Genomic DNA, 15,041 nt, shown 5'->3' on the forward strand with positions numbered 1-15,041 from the left:
AAAATAAAAAATAAAAAAATCCAAAAGATCCTAAAAAATTTGTTGATTTTTCTGCATATTTTTATCAAAGTTGTTAATATTGGTTTGTATTTTTATACCATAAAGATTATTAAAAATACCCGATTTTCGTCAAGACTTAAAAAATAATAATAAAAAAAATGTTTTGCTTTCAAAAATTCTGAAAAATACTTAAACAAATATTGGTGATTTTCCTGCATATTTTTTATCAAAAGGGTTTAATATTGGTTTGTATTTTTTATACTGTAAAGATATAAATCCAGTATTAAAATACCCGGTTTTCGTCAAGACATCAAAAATATATATATATATATATATATATATATAACAAAAAAAATCATCACATCATATTTTCATACAACAAAAGGAAATTTTCAAAAAAAAAAAATATATGTATTAGCATGCATTTTGGCTTTAACAACAAGTTTGTTAAAACCACGAGAACTATGCCAATATTTCAAAAATTCTAAAAAAATCTTTTTGTTCTTCTTTTAGTATTGAGGATTATGAATTTATACGTAACACGTATTTCCTGATATTAAAAATATAGTTTTTATATAGACGTTAGAATGGTTACGATTTTACCTGATAAGATAAGGACCTCCTTATTGAGGAGGACTTTTCTTGAACCATAAATAGACTAGCAATTAGAAATACAATAACACCTTAGCTTTTATCAGACAATCAAACAATGCAGCTTACCTTAGGTAAGGTGTATTTGGGGTACTAATACCTTCCCTTTACGCAACCAGTCCTCGTACCTGATCTCTAAGACCAGTTAGGGTTCCTAGTGATTAAAATACTAGGCGACGACTCCCATTCCATCAATAAACGACAAGAATTTTTTATCTCCCCATACTTGCCAAATAGATATAGAATATTACATTTTAGATTTGAAATGGAATATTTTCGCGGCGACGCCGCACACATGCGATAGTACAAGCACCTCCTCAAAGCAGTAACAACAATTATCAGCCAAAACATGTCCAAAAGCTCAAATGAATGCAGTTGATTATGGAAGATTGTGATGATTTAGTTGTGAATGCGAACATACAATTGATGATTTAGTTGATTATGGAAGATTGTGATGATTTTGAGTTAGAGATTTGTTTGAATGGTGAATTTGTGTTAGAAATCAGGGGATAACAGTAGGTGATCTGTTGAAATTCTGGGTTTGAGGTTGAAGATGATGAAAATTCAATTTGGTCCCTCAATTTCCGAAAATTACAGTTTAGTCCCCGAACTTTGGAAAATTACAAATTGGTCCCTGGAGCATATTCCGAGATTCTGAACAGAATAACATATGAATTATGGACAGAATTACTGTATAGATAAGATAATTTAACACTTTCAATTTAGTCCTTCAATTTGACAAAAAGTACGATTTGACGCTAAAAATTTGGTAAAATTCCAGAATGATCCCTGAAGCATAATGATACATCTTGGACAGAATTGAGGATTAATTAAGGTCATAATTTCAGTATATTCATGGATGTATGGCAAATTTCAGTTTGGTCCTCCATTTGATAAAAGTTACAATTTGGCCCTAAAAATATGGAAAAATTCCAGATTAGTCCCTAGTTGTAATATTAGCTTTTGCAGATTAGTTTGATGAATAATTAAGGGTTACTTAGTGAATTATTACCAATTTTATTAGTTGTTTTTATTATGGATTAGATTTCGGGAAAACGGTTAGATTTTGGGTTTTTGAGAAAATTGACTAGTTAGTTCAAAAACATATAGGGTTACGGAATACACCCTTAGTTAAGTGTATTAAATAGGTTAAATGTTCTTTCGAGTCGTTCTTGAATATGTCTCCTTTGTATTCAGATAATCCTGATATTCTACCGACGGGACGTCAGTAGGATTTTCTTCAGTGTCTGCTTTTGGCTTCTATTTGCTTTTGAGTCAGGTGAGTGGATAATTTTCCATATGCATGAGAAATACTATAAATATTTGATTTGTTAATATGAATTGGATCATGCTTCTTGATAATATATATTGATTATTATCCTTGTTATGATAAAGCATGATCAATTATTGAATCTGAATTCTTGATATGAACCAATATATGATATGAATTGAATTCTGAATTGATAGCTCCTCATTTGATGGATGTCATGAGTTGAGCTTTGAGATATGAATATGTTTGTTTGATTATGATTATGAACCTATGGTATGTCAGTCAGAATACCCATGCTACAGGGTAGTGTTAGTCTTTGTGAACATCGTATCTGAACCCTAGTTGGTCGGGGGAGACACCAACCTGTGTGGACTGATCATCCAACAGTACGGAGCCTCATGCTCATTGCATTTTGATTTTCTGACGAGTTCTACCATATGATATTCTTGTTATGGTCTATTTTGATAAACCTTCGTATAAGAACTAACAGCATACTTGTATATATTATCCTCATTGCTATATTACCTCGTGTGTGTATTTGAACGTTATCTACTCACTGAGTTGTTGAACTCACCCTCTCATTATTTATTCTTTTCAGGCTTATAGCTTGATAGCAGGTTACTTTTTGTTGAACCTTCCGAACCTGCCTTTTGGGTTGTAATTTTACTTTCTTTTTGTGTCAAGTTAGTGCTCCAAAAACTATGAAATAATATTAACTCTTGTATTAAGACAATTACATTATATTATAAAGTTAGTTTTGTTGTTACTGCTGCGTTGAACAACTCTGATTGAGTTTTGAAGGATAAGTTTCGTATGTAAGTTTTGGGTTCGCATAGGTTTGGAACCTTGGAGGGGGAAACCTTGCCCTATGTGCCGGTCATGGATTCCGGGAATCGGGTCGTGACAATAAACACCACCCAAATCATCAGAGATGGTGATGTTTTGATTTCCAGAGGAAATAATTTTGCGTAAGGATTTTTCAGTCCGGGAAAATCTAGCAAGAGATATCTTGGGATTTGGTACCATAAATTACCTGAACAAACAGTAGCGTGGATAGCAAACAGGAACCATCCAATCACCGGCTCCTCAGGGGTTTTGTCATTTGATGAATATGGAAACCTCAGTCTCTATAGTGACGGCAATCGAAATGTTTCAGTATGGTCTGCAAATGTTCCAGGGGAGGAAGCTGATACTTCTGTAGCTCAGCTTTGTTTTGGTCCAAGAAAGTGGAAATATTTTATGGCAAAGCTTCGATTATCCAAACACCACTATGTTGCCTAGGCAATGAAACTTGGCTGTGAAAATCTGAAAACAAGAGGGGGTCTTGACCGGTTCCTGACATCGTGGAGATCAGCTGATGACCCTGGAATTGGAAGACCTACTCTCAGATTAGGGTCAACCCTAGTGGTTCCACACACAATAATCTTTCTCTACCCAAAGGCGAAAACGTGTCTGGCGAACCTCCCCTTGGCCTTGGATACCAACAGAGGAGGTCATACAACTCTCAATTTGTAAATTGATCATGACGAGATAGGCAATGACAAACCTGCTATCCCTGCTGATCAGGATTCTGCTATGGAGAGACTACTGGTGGATCATTCAGGATTTGTTAAGGCAGTAAAATGGCATGAAAGCGATGGCCAGTGGAAGGAGAATTGGAGGGCACCACGGTCTAAATGCGACTCGTATGGATGGTGTGGTCGTATAGTACCTTTGTGAACCTTCTGATGCTTATAAAATTCGAATGTTTCCTTGTTTGCCTGGATTACGAGCCCCAGGAATCCAAGTGATTGGTTGCTGAGAAATGGGTCTGGTGGTAGTGTCAGGAAGCGGTTAGAGTCTTCATCTGTATGCAGGAATGGAGAAGGGTTTCTGAAGGTAGAAATTGTATTTCTTCCTTGATCTTCTGCAGGCAGTCTGGGTGGATATGGATATGAGTCATGCAGACTGTGAAAGAGAATGCAAGAGGAAATGTTCATGCTCTGCATACGCAAGTGTAGATATTCCAGACAAAGGCACTGGTTGTTTGACATGGTATGGGGAGTTAGTAGATGCAGTTTCGATATAACATGAGTGACAGATAATTGAATCTGTATGTTCGAGTCGATGCACTGAATTAGGTAACTTTCTTTCTGCTTCGTTCGGTTACTGCCATTTGAAACAGAAATTCTGAATTTCTCACTTTTTCACTTTCATGCAAGCTAGAATGCGAGGGAAATCAAATGAATATCTTGAAAGGAATTCCTGCCAATTCTAATTTCCCAAACTGTCTCTTCAGGCTTTTGCTGGTCATCTAGCATAGTAGCTTTATTTTTTGGCGTAAGAAGGAGAGGAAATAAAGGTAAGACCAAAGCAAGAACTACTACCACATGGTAGAGTAAGGATTAGGAAAATATTAAAATTCTGAAATATTACTTTAGCAGCATAAACACAAGGTTGTTATAGTGCAATATTCACAGCACCGGTAGATGTTCTTTATCGACTGTCAGTTGTTAACCTATGCAAAAATTTTTTTGGGCAGCGGGTTACTTGTGATGAGCTTATACATGTCCCAACATTTTGTGCCTTCTTAGAAATATTATTCTGTAATATTTTGTGATTATATCTTCAAAAGTTAGGTACCTGGGTGGCAAATGAGCTCCGGAGAAGTAGCAGGTGATCAAGATTTGCCCATATTCCCAAACTCATCACAAATAATCTGCTGCAACCAACAATTTTTCTCCAGATAACAACTGGACAAGGAGGTTTCGGCTAGTTTATAAGGTCATCTCCTGCATCTATCAGATGTGTGTTTTAGTCTTTGATAATGATTCATTTTGAGGATTTTTGCATGTCCTTGAAACTGATTATTCTTTAGTTATAAAAGTTTCCTAGGCAGTGGGCTTAATATGTCACCTGAAGTACGCAGTGTTTGGAAAATTTCTCGTTGAAATCAGATGTGTTTAGTTTTGGGTCATGTTACTGGAGATTGTAAGTGGAAAGAAGAGACAACACGAATTAAATTCTCAACGAATTTTACTGGGAATTGTAAAGTGGAACAGATGTGCACCTGGCTTTTTTATGCTTTTGTACTTTAGATTCTTGAAGTAACTAAATATTTGTAATAATGCTAGCTTTCACTCCCTTCACTTATTGAAGGACTAATTGAAAATTGTTAAGGAATAAACTGTGATCAGCTTACTGCACAGAGCGTTCTTAAATCGTTAACCAAGCAAAAAAGGGAGTAAAAACAAAACACAGCAGACAAGTAATTGACAGAGCGTTCCTTAAATCAGAACAGGAATTCCACTGTCTAAAACAAACAGGAGACAAAAACGACCACTAACAGAAACTTTGTGGTCACGAAAGTTTTTGCTTGAAATGGGTTCCGACAGCACAGCATAATAGGGTTTACAAAATCCCCCAAGTATTTTCATTACAAATCTAATGGAACTTCCATATTAGCAATTTTCAGACAGCACAGCTTCAGCGACTTAGCAAGTTTTCCAGAAATTGTCAGCTTCGTTACCGGAACACTGTCCATCCTTCTACTTCTAAGGCTATAATCCGGAAATTTATCAGATTTTCTAAAGAGGAATGCAGGTTGTTTGGAGAAGGAATTCCTCTGTTTCACCTACTCAAACAATAAAAACAACCGCCAACATAGATGGTCTGTCCGTGGCATCTTTTGCACGCCACAAGTAGACCAAATCTGGTATATGCATTTTCAATGCTTCATGCGGATCATACAACTTCCCGTCAGTTGATGGATCGGAACTATCTCCCAATGCTTTTTTCTTCTCTCCATAATTCCCACACCTGTGTTGTTCATATAAAATCATTTACATACAACATCTAAAATTGTGAACGTTGAAATTCAGCAAGAGCACAAAAGGCTATCTTATTACTGCAATGTCCAATCAGGTTCAACGGAGGGATCCTGTTGATAAAATCTATTGTTCTTCTTGCCACTCACAATCTCTAGCAACATGACCCCAAACTGAAAACATCTGATTTTAACAGAAAAGTTATCCAAGCACAGCATATTCTGTGTGACATGTAGCCACTGCCAAATCAGAAAAACAAGAATCTGAAAGTTTAAGTATTCCTGGTAATCAATGATAGTACTTTGTCACTCGGTCTTTGTTTTAGGGCAAAAGGTACTTACAATGTTCCCACAACTCTCCTGGTGCCTATCTTCTGTTTGGTTGCCATTCAAATATATTTGCCATTCCGGAAAATCTTGATATTTTTTGGGTTCATCTCTGCATCCAGTAGAATGTTGCTACATTTTAAAAATCCCTGTGGATGATTCTCAACTCTGGAGTCTTTGGTGAAGATATAAAATCACCGCACGAGCTATTCAACAATAAATGTCAAAAGCGTTTTCGCCAATCCAATAAACAATCTTCTGCTTTCATCTGTTGAAACAATTATTTTTTCAGCCAGGTATAATTTGGACCAAGTACTAGTTTAAATCATGGGCAATAAAAACATTTAGGAGACTTACGGAAAAGAAACGAGTCCATAGCTTTTGTTTGGCAAGTATTCATAGATTAACATTTGTTCTGCATCCTGATTGCAGTAACCCTAGAAGTTTCACAAGATTCCTGTGTTTGAAGGTTTGCAATTACCATAACTTATTTTAAATTACTCTGTTCTTGTTGCTAACTCTAGATACCTTTTTATTGCAACCTCACAGTCTTACCATTAGCGCAGCAGACCTAAAATCATCTTACAAGAATTAAGCAAATTATGGCAAAATTAGAGAGGCCAATTTAGGTTTTTAGCTAAAATGCAATAAATATCAACCTTATATAAACAGAGCCAAAACCACTGCCCGAGTTTGGTTAGCTGGAAGAGAAAATTGTTAGTGGCCGCCGTTACGAATGGCTGAGATATTGTGGGCCCTGAAATAATTTTCTGCATTCAGTAGAAAAGGTGCTTGTTCTACTGCAGATTCAGTAATTTTTTTAGCCTCTCGTCTTGAGCCACAATAAGCAAACAGACTAACGAGAAACCACGATATATGCAATTGATGGTGCTAAAAGGGCCAGCATCGGTTTTTCACGGGAATCATTTGACTTCCTTGTAGTTTCAGCCTGCACGAGAGTGAAAATAATAAAAGATTATAGGAAAAACCACCCACATTCCAATGGAAAGTATGACAATTACCATATGATGACAATAATCTGAGATGCTCCATATCCATCCAAACTGCAGCTGAACTTTCCGAAGACTACATTTTCCACTTCAAAACCCTTCTGCCATGCTGGCACACCGAAGACGTATGTAGCCTCTTGCTTGACACAACCACCGGAATCCAATCTCTCGTAGACCATTCAAATGGTAACTTGGGCTCGAACCCAGGTAAAACAGGCACATTGCCAAATTCAATTTAGAATTGGCGAGTTCACACCCGTACTATAAGCACGGCCACAATGTCCAATAATAGTCGCAATGAACTGAGGGAACTGGCCAGTATTCTTCCACTGAACCATCACCTGTCTCGCCATGTTAAAGCCTTTACATGTCCCGGATGATCCACTATTATTTCTTAGCAGATAAGAATCCCATCAGAAATCTGTGTAGAAAGCGTATATGTTCATCTGGATCATTTACAAAAGTCATGTGTTATAAGCTCATCTGACTTCTCATGCCAAGGGGCAGCTCTACTAATTGGCTTTATAATTACCATTATAAAGAGAAAGAATTGTGGCGAAACCAGTTGGGTTGAATCCTAAGTGAAAAAGTCCCCGAACCCCAGGGTCCTTTCGGCTGATCTCCAGGATGTTAGGAACCGATCAATTCCTAATTTTCGATCCAGCCCGTTTTCATCAAATGGTTTCTCTTGAAAAGGAATTGCTGACCGTTCTTGTTCCAACTGTGGGTTCAATCACTGGCTGATCATTAGCGTCTTTTGGTTATTTTGTGGGCTCAGGAACAGAGGAGAAAAAACGGTAAAGACGAATCAAGCATCAAAACACGAAGTAGATCGAGTAACTATCGCATAAGAAGAATAGTTGACGAACACCACCACACTATTTGCATAACATATGATGATGCTGTTAGGTTTCTTCTTGACACTAGCACAATGGCATCAGTTGTTTTAGAATCAGGTTGGGAGTTTTAGCGGTGGGTACGTCTAGCGCTGAAGAGCTTTGATCTGTTGTGAGGGTACAACATATTTGTTTCATTACAAATCAAATGGAACTTCATATTAGCAAATTTTTTCAGACAGCACAGCTTCAGCGACTAGCAATTTCAGTAATTGTCACCTCATTTACAGAACACTGTCCATCTTCTACGTCTAATGCTATAAACAGGATTATTGTCAGATTTTCTAAAGAGGAATGCAGGTTGTTTTGGAGAAGGAATCTCTGTTTCGTTACTCAACATAAAAAGAACTGCCAACATAGATGGTCTGTCCGTGGCATCTTCTTGCACGCCACAGTAGACCAATCTGTATGCATTTCCAAGGTTCACGCGGATCATACAACTTCCGTCAGTGATGGATCAACTATCTCCAATGCTTTTTCTTCTCTCCATAATTCCCACACCTGTGTTGTTCATATAAATCATTAACATACAACATCTAAATTTGTGAACATTGAAATTCAGCCAAGAGCACAAAAGGCTATCTTATTACTCACATATCCAATCAAGGTCAACGGAGGATCCAGTTGATAAAATCTATTGTTCTTCTTGCCACTCACAATCTCTAGCAACATGACCCCAAAACTGAAAACATCTGATTTTACAGAAAAGTTTCCAAACACAACATATTCTGGTGACATATAGCCACTGCATCAGAAAAAACAAGAATCTGAAGTTTTAGTATTCCTGGTAATCAATGATAGTACTTTGTCACTCGGTCTTTGTTTTAAGAAAAGGTACTTACAATGTTCCTACAACTCTCCTGTCCTGTCTTCTGTTTGGTTGCCCTTCAAATATTTTTGCCATTCCCGAAATCTGATATTTTTGGGTTCATCTCTGCATCCAGTAGAATGTTGCTGAGATTTTAAACTCCCGGTGAATGATTTCTCAACCTGGAGTCTTGGTGAAGATATAAAATCCCACGAGCTATTCCAACAATAATAGCAAAGCGTTTCCGCCAATCCAATAACAATCTTCTGCTTTCATCTGTTGAACAATTACTTTTAAGACAGGAATAATTTGACAACTAGTGTAAATCAGGGCAATAAAGACGTTAAAGAGACTTACCGAAGAGAAAACGAGTCCAAGCTTTTGTTTGGCAAGTATTCATAGATTAAAGATTTGTTTCTCCATCCTGATGCAGTAACCTAGAAGTTTCACCAGATTCCTGTGTTGAAGCATTGCAATTACATAACTTCATTTTAAATTCTCTGTTCCTTGTCCTGAACTTCTAGATAACTTTTTTGCAACCTCCTTTCATTAGCTAGCTGACCCTAAAATCATGTTACAAGATTAAGCTCTAAATACAATTATGCAAATTAGAGAAAAACAAATCTGTAGTATTCAAAGCCATTTAGTTTTTTAGCTAAATGCAAGAAACTCAACCTTATAAACAGAGCCCAAAACCACCTTGCCCGAGTTTGTTAGCTGGAGAGAAATTGTTAGTGGCCGCCGTTATGGTGCTGAGCTTGAAATATTCCAATTCAGTAGAATTGCTGTTTACCTGCAGTTCAGTACCTTTTCTAGCTCTCTTCTTGAGCCACAAATAAGCAAACAGGCTAACAAGAAACCACGATAATGCAATTGATGGTGCTAAAAACGGCCAGCATAGGTTTTTCACGAGAATCAATTGACTTCCTTGTAGTTTCAGCTGCACGAGAGTGAAAAGAATAAAGATTTAACTCTATAGGAAAAACCACCCCATTTTACGATATGGAAAAATATCAATGGAAATATGACAATACATATGGCACCCTTTTGGCAAAACGTACCAATATCTATGGTTTTTTTTCCTGCAGGGAAGAGCTTATTAACTGTAGTGACAAGCATAGGAAAGCTCTTATAAATCAATATTTGTAATGACAATCCTATGAAGTAGTTACTGAGCAGAAAAAGGGTACCTAATTCATATGCATCAACACGAACATACAAATCATGAATTTCACTCCCAGCATAATTAATGTCTTCTAATTCCTTGTACCATGTCAAACAACCATAATTTTTTCCGGGAATTGCAATGATTGCGTATGCAGAGCATGAGCAATTCCTCTTGCATTGCACTTCGCAGTCTGCAAGACTCTGGCTCATGTCCACCCAAACTGCAGCTGAACTTTCCGGAAGAACTACATTTTCCACCTTCACAAACCCTTCTCCATGCTGGCACACCGAAGAAGTATGTAGCCGCTTCCTGACACAACCACCGGACCCATCTCTCCGAGACCATTCCAATGGGTACTTGGGCTCGAACCCAGGTAAACAGGCACATCCAAATTCATTTAGATTGGCAAGTTCACACGTACTAAAAGCACCACAATGTCTATAATAGTTGCACTGAAACTGAGGGGACTTCCAGTATTCCTTCCACTGACCATCACTTTCTCGCCATGTTAAAGCCTTTACATGTCCCGGATGATCCACTATTAATCTTAGCAGAAAAGAATCATCAGGAACTGTGTAGAAATAGTATATTTCGTCTGGATCATTTACAAAAGTGCCTTTGTATAAGCCCATCTGACTTCTCCATGGCCAAGGAGGAGATCTATTAATTGGCTTCGTACCCTTATATATAAACATTGCGGTGAGCCATTTGGGTTGATCATAAGAGAAAAGTCTCCAATCCCAGGGTCATCAGCTGATCTCCATGATGTTAGGAACCGATCAATTCCTAATTTTCGATCCAGCCCCAGTTTCATTCCAGGAAGCAGGATGTTCGTAGGATAATCGAAGCTTTCCCATACAGTTTTTCTGCTTCTTTTCCTGACCAATATCAAATTTCCTGAATCCAAGAGTTGAGCTTCGCAAGTATCATTTTCTTCCACTGAAACATCTGTAGACCACACAGGAAGCTTTCGGTCATCGTTACCATAGAGAACGAGGTTTCCATATTGGTTTATAAAGAAAAATCCAGAGGAACCAATGATTGGATCGTTCCTGTTTGCAACCCACACCACGGTTTGTTCTGGTACTTTATGGTACCAAATTCCAAGATATCTATTGCTAGAACTACCTGGACTGAAAAATCCTAGTGCAAAATTATTTCCTTTGGAGATTAGGAGGTCACCTTCTTTAATGTTCTGGTTAGTTTCTAAGGAGTCTTGGGATGTACAAGATGAGAATTGGAGCATTAAAAGAGAAAAAAGCAGGAACGGTTTTTGAGCTTCCATGAGTGGGTGAACTGTGGCTTTTGGAAAAGTGTTAAATTTTGCTTTGTGGAGAATGGATATGGCCTCAGACAAGTCTTCAGAGAAGTTGCGTGACGGAATTAATAAGTTACTCTTTTCAACCTTCAAAGCAGGTTGAAGTTTCTCTTTTTCAACCTTGAAAGTCTAGGCAATGACTCGTTTTTGTTGAAGTATCAATCCAGATTTTTGGAAACGACACCGTCCTCTAGTTTTAGAAATATGTAGTAGGTTTGCAGACGTGTACAAAAACAACATATAAAAAAAACAATAAAAAGACATCAACCATAATAATTATATTCAGCTCTTCTAAACTATTATATTCTAGGAAAAACACCCTAAACAAAGCTTAAAAATTAATAAAATATTTCTAAAGTAAATAGAAAAAAAATAATTTAGATTGGCATGAACAATTCCTCTTGCATTGCACTTCGTATGCAGAGCATGAACAATTCCTCTTGCATGTCTACTAATTTCTAAAGTAAATAGAAAAAAAATTAGTAAAACAAAGCGTAATTTTAATGTCTACTAATTCCTTGTACCAAATCAGCACTTAATACTCGGGTTTTCTAATAAATAAGTAAAAAACCAACAGTCTTCCTAACTGATAGGAATTTATTGAATTACAAAAAACAGCTAAAATCTTAACAGTGGGTACGTCTAGCGCTGAAGAGCTTGATCTGTTGTGATGTACAACATATTTGTTTTCAATACAAATCAAATGGAACTTCATATTAGCAAATTTCAGACAGCACAGCTTCATCTTCTACGTAATTGCTATAGGATTATTGTCAGATTTTTCTAAGGAGGAATGCAGGTTGTTTTGGAGAAGGAATCTCTGTCCGTGGCATCTTCTTGCACGCACATTTGTATGCATTTCAAGGCTTCACGCGGATCATACAACTCCGTCAGTGATGGATCAACTACCTCCAATGCTTTTTCTTCTCTCCATAATTCCCACACCTGTGTTGTTCATATAAATCATTAACATACAAGAAATAAGAGCAGACAACATCTAATTTTGTGAACATTGAAATTCAGCCAAGAGCACAAAAGGCTATCTTATTACTCACATATCCAATCAAGGTCAACGGAGGATCCTGTTGATAAAATCCATTGTTCTTCTTGCCACAAACAATCTCTAGCAACATTACCCCAAAACTGAAAACATCTGACTTTACAGAAAAGTTTCCAAGCACAGCATATTCTGGCGACATATAGCCACTGCATCAGAAAAACAAGAATCTGAAGTTTTAGTATTCCTGGTAATCAATGATAGTACCTTGTCACTCGGTCTTTTTTTTAGGCAAAGGTACTTACAATGTTCCCACAACTCTCCTGGTCCTATCTTCTGTTTGGTTGCCTTCAAATATTTTTGCCATTCCGAAATCTGATATTTTTGGGTTCATCTCTGCATCCAGTAGAATGTTGCTACATTTTAAATCCCTGTGAATGATTCTCAACCTAGAGTCTTGGTGAAGATATAAGATCCCACGAGCTATTCCAACAATAATGTCAAAGCGTTTTCGCCAATCCAATAACAATCTTCTGCTTTCATCTGTTGAAACAATTATTTTTCAGCCAGGTATAATTTGACAAGTAATGGTGTAAATCAGGGCAATAAAAACATAAAGAGACTTACGGAAAAGAAACGAGTCCAAGCTTTTGTTTGGCAAGTATTCATAGATTAACATTTGTTCTCCATCCTGATTGCAGTAACCTAGAAGTTTCACTAGATTCCTGTGTTGAAGCTTTGCAATTACCATAACTTCATTTTTAAATTCTTCTGTTCCTTGTCCTGAACTTCTAGATAACCTTTTTATTGCAACCTCCAGTCCATTAGCCAGCAGACCCTAAAATCATCTTACAAGATTAAGCCTCTGGACTACAATTATGCAAATTAGAGAGGCCAATTAGTTTTTAGCTAAATGCAAGAAACTCTACCTTATAAACAGAGCCAAAACCACCTTGCCCGAGTTTGTTAGCTGGAGAGAAGTTGTTAGTGGCCGCCGTTATGGTGCTGAGCTTGAAATATTCCAATTGTTCATTACCTTTTTTGCTCTCTTCTTGAACCACAAATAAGCAAACAGGGTAATGAGAAACCACACTAATGCAATTGATGGTGCTAAAACGGCCAGCATCGGTTTTTCACGAGAATCATTTGACTTCCTTGTAGTGTCAGCTGCATGAGAGTGAAAAGAATAAAGATTAACTCTATAGGAAAAACCACCTCATTCTTTAATTAGCAGTGACAAGCATAGGAAAGCTCTTAAAAATCAATATTTGTAATGACAATCCTATGAAGTAGTTACTGAGCAGAAAAAGGGTACCTAATTCATATGCATCAACACGAACATAATTCCTCTTGCATTGCACTTCACAGTCTGCACGACTCTTGCTCATGTCCACCCAAACTGCAGATGTGTCCGGAAGAATTACATTTTCCACCTTCACAAACCCTTCTCCATTCTGGCAACCCCGAAGACTTATGTATCCGCTTCCTGACACAACCACCAGATCCATCTCTCGCAGACCATTCCTTTGGGTACTTGGGCTCGAACCCAGGTAAACAGGCACATCCAAATTCATTTAGATTGGCAAATTCACACGTACTATAAGCACCACAATGTCCATAATAGTGGCACTGAAACTGAGGGCACTTCCAGTATTCCTTCCACTGACCATCACTTTCTTGCCATGTTAAAGCCCTTACGTGTCCTGAATAATCCACTATTACTCTTATCAGATAAGAATCATCAGGAACTGTGTAGAAAGAGTACTTTTCGTCTGGATCATTTACAAAAGTGCTTGTGTATAAGCTCATCTGACTTCTCCATGGCCAAGGGGCAGTTCTACTAATTGGCTTATTACCATTATAGAGAAAGAATTGTGGCGACCCATTTGGGTTGATCCTAAATGAAAAGTCCCCGAACCCAGGGTCATCAGCTGATCTCCATGATGTTAGGAACCGATCAATTCCTAATTTTCGATCCAGCCCCAGTTTCATTCCAGGAAGCTTTGCCATACAGTTTTTCTGCTTCTTTTCCTGATCAATATCAAATTTCCTGAATCCAAGAGTTGAGCTTCGCAAGTATCATTTTCTTCCACTGAAACATCTGTAGACCACACAGGAAGCTTTTTGGTCATCGTTACCATAGAGAACGAGGTTTCCATATTGGTTTATAAAGAGAAATCCAGAGGAACCAATGATTGGATCGTTCCTGTTTGCAACCCACACCACAGTTTGTTCTGGTATTTTATGGTACCAAATTCCAAGATATCTATTGCTAGAACTCCTGGACTGAAAATCCTAGTGCAAAATTATTTCCTTCGGATATAAGAAGGTCACTTTCTTTAATGGTTTGGTTGGTCTCTAAGGAGTCTTGGGATGTACAAGATGAGAATTGGAGCATTATAAGAGAGAAAAGCAGGAACAGTTTTCAGCTTCCATGATCAGACAAGTCTCCAGAGAAGTTGCGTGACGGAAGTGGCTATTTTGGGGATCCACATCGCTTAACGTGGCAACTCTTTCAACCTTCAAAGTCTAGACAATGACTTGTTTTTTATTAAAATATCAATCCATATTTTTTGGAAACGATACTGTCCTCTAGTTTTAAAAATATGTAGAATTGTGTCGAAACATCATAAAAAAAAAGACAACAAACACAAGAAAAGATAGAATTGTGTCAAAAATATATCAACCATAATAATAATTATAATTCCAACTTTTATTACTCAATATTTTTTTAATCAAATTTAAATATCAAAGATTTTCCGGACTATTATATGTTAGGACAAACACCCTA

The 15,041-nt window shown here is 37.3% G+C and overlaps 1 protein-coding gene and 2 pseudogenes across 1 annotated transcript; 1 reads left to right on the forward strand and 2 right to left on the reverse strand.

The window, feature by feature from the left end:
• Positions 1-3,205: 3,205 nt before the first annotated feature.
• On the forward strand, positions 3,206-3,989 carry LOC118031458 (S-locus-specific glycoprotein BS29-2-like). The gene is made up of 4 exons (XM_035035898.1): positions 3,206-3,371; positions 3,456-3,615; positions 3,700-3,769; positions 3,834-3,989. Exons 1-4 carry the CDS (start codon positions 3,206-3,208, stop codon positions 3,987-3,989), a joined length of 552 nt encoding a protein of 183 aa, XP_034891789.1.
• A 4,159-nt stretch (positions 3,990-8,148) lies between these two features.
• Positions 8,149-11,391, reverse strand: LOC140954268 (G-type lectin S-receptor-like serine/threonine-protein kinase RKS1; annotated as a pseudogene).
• Positions 11,392-12,036: 645 nt separating this feature from the next.
• LOC118031459 (G-type lectin S-receptor-like serine/threonine-protein kinase RKS1) lies at positions 12,037-14,675 on the reverse strand (annotated as a pseudogene).
• Between the last annotated feature and the right edge of the window lie 366 nt (positions 14,676-15,041).

The sequence above is a fragment of the Populus alba genome, chromosome 11, assembly GCF_005239225.2.
Source record: "Populus alba chromosome 11, ASM523922v2, whole genome shotgun sequence".
In the NCBI taxonomy this organism is placed as follows: domain Eukaryota; kingdom Viridiplantae; phylum Streptophyta; class Magnoliopsida; order Malpighiales; family Salicaceae; genus Populus; species Populus alba.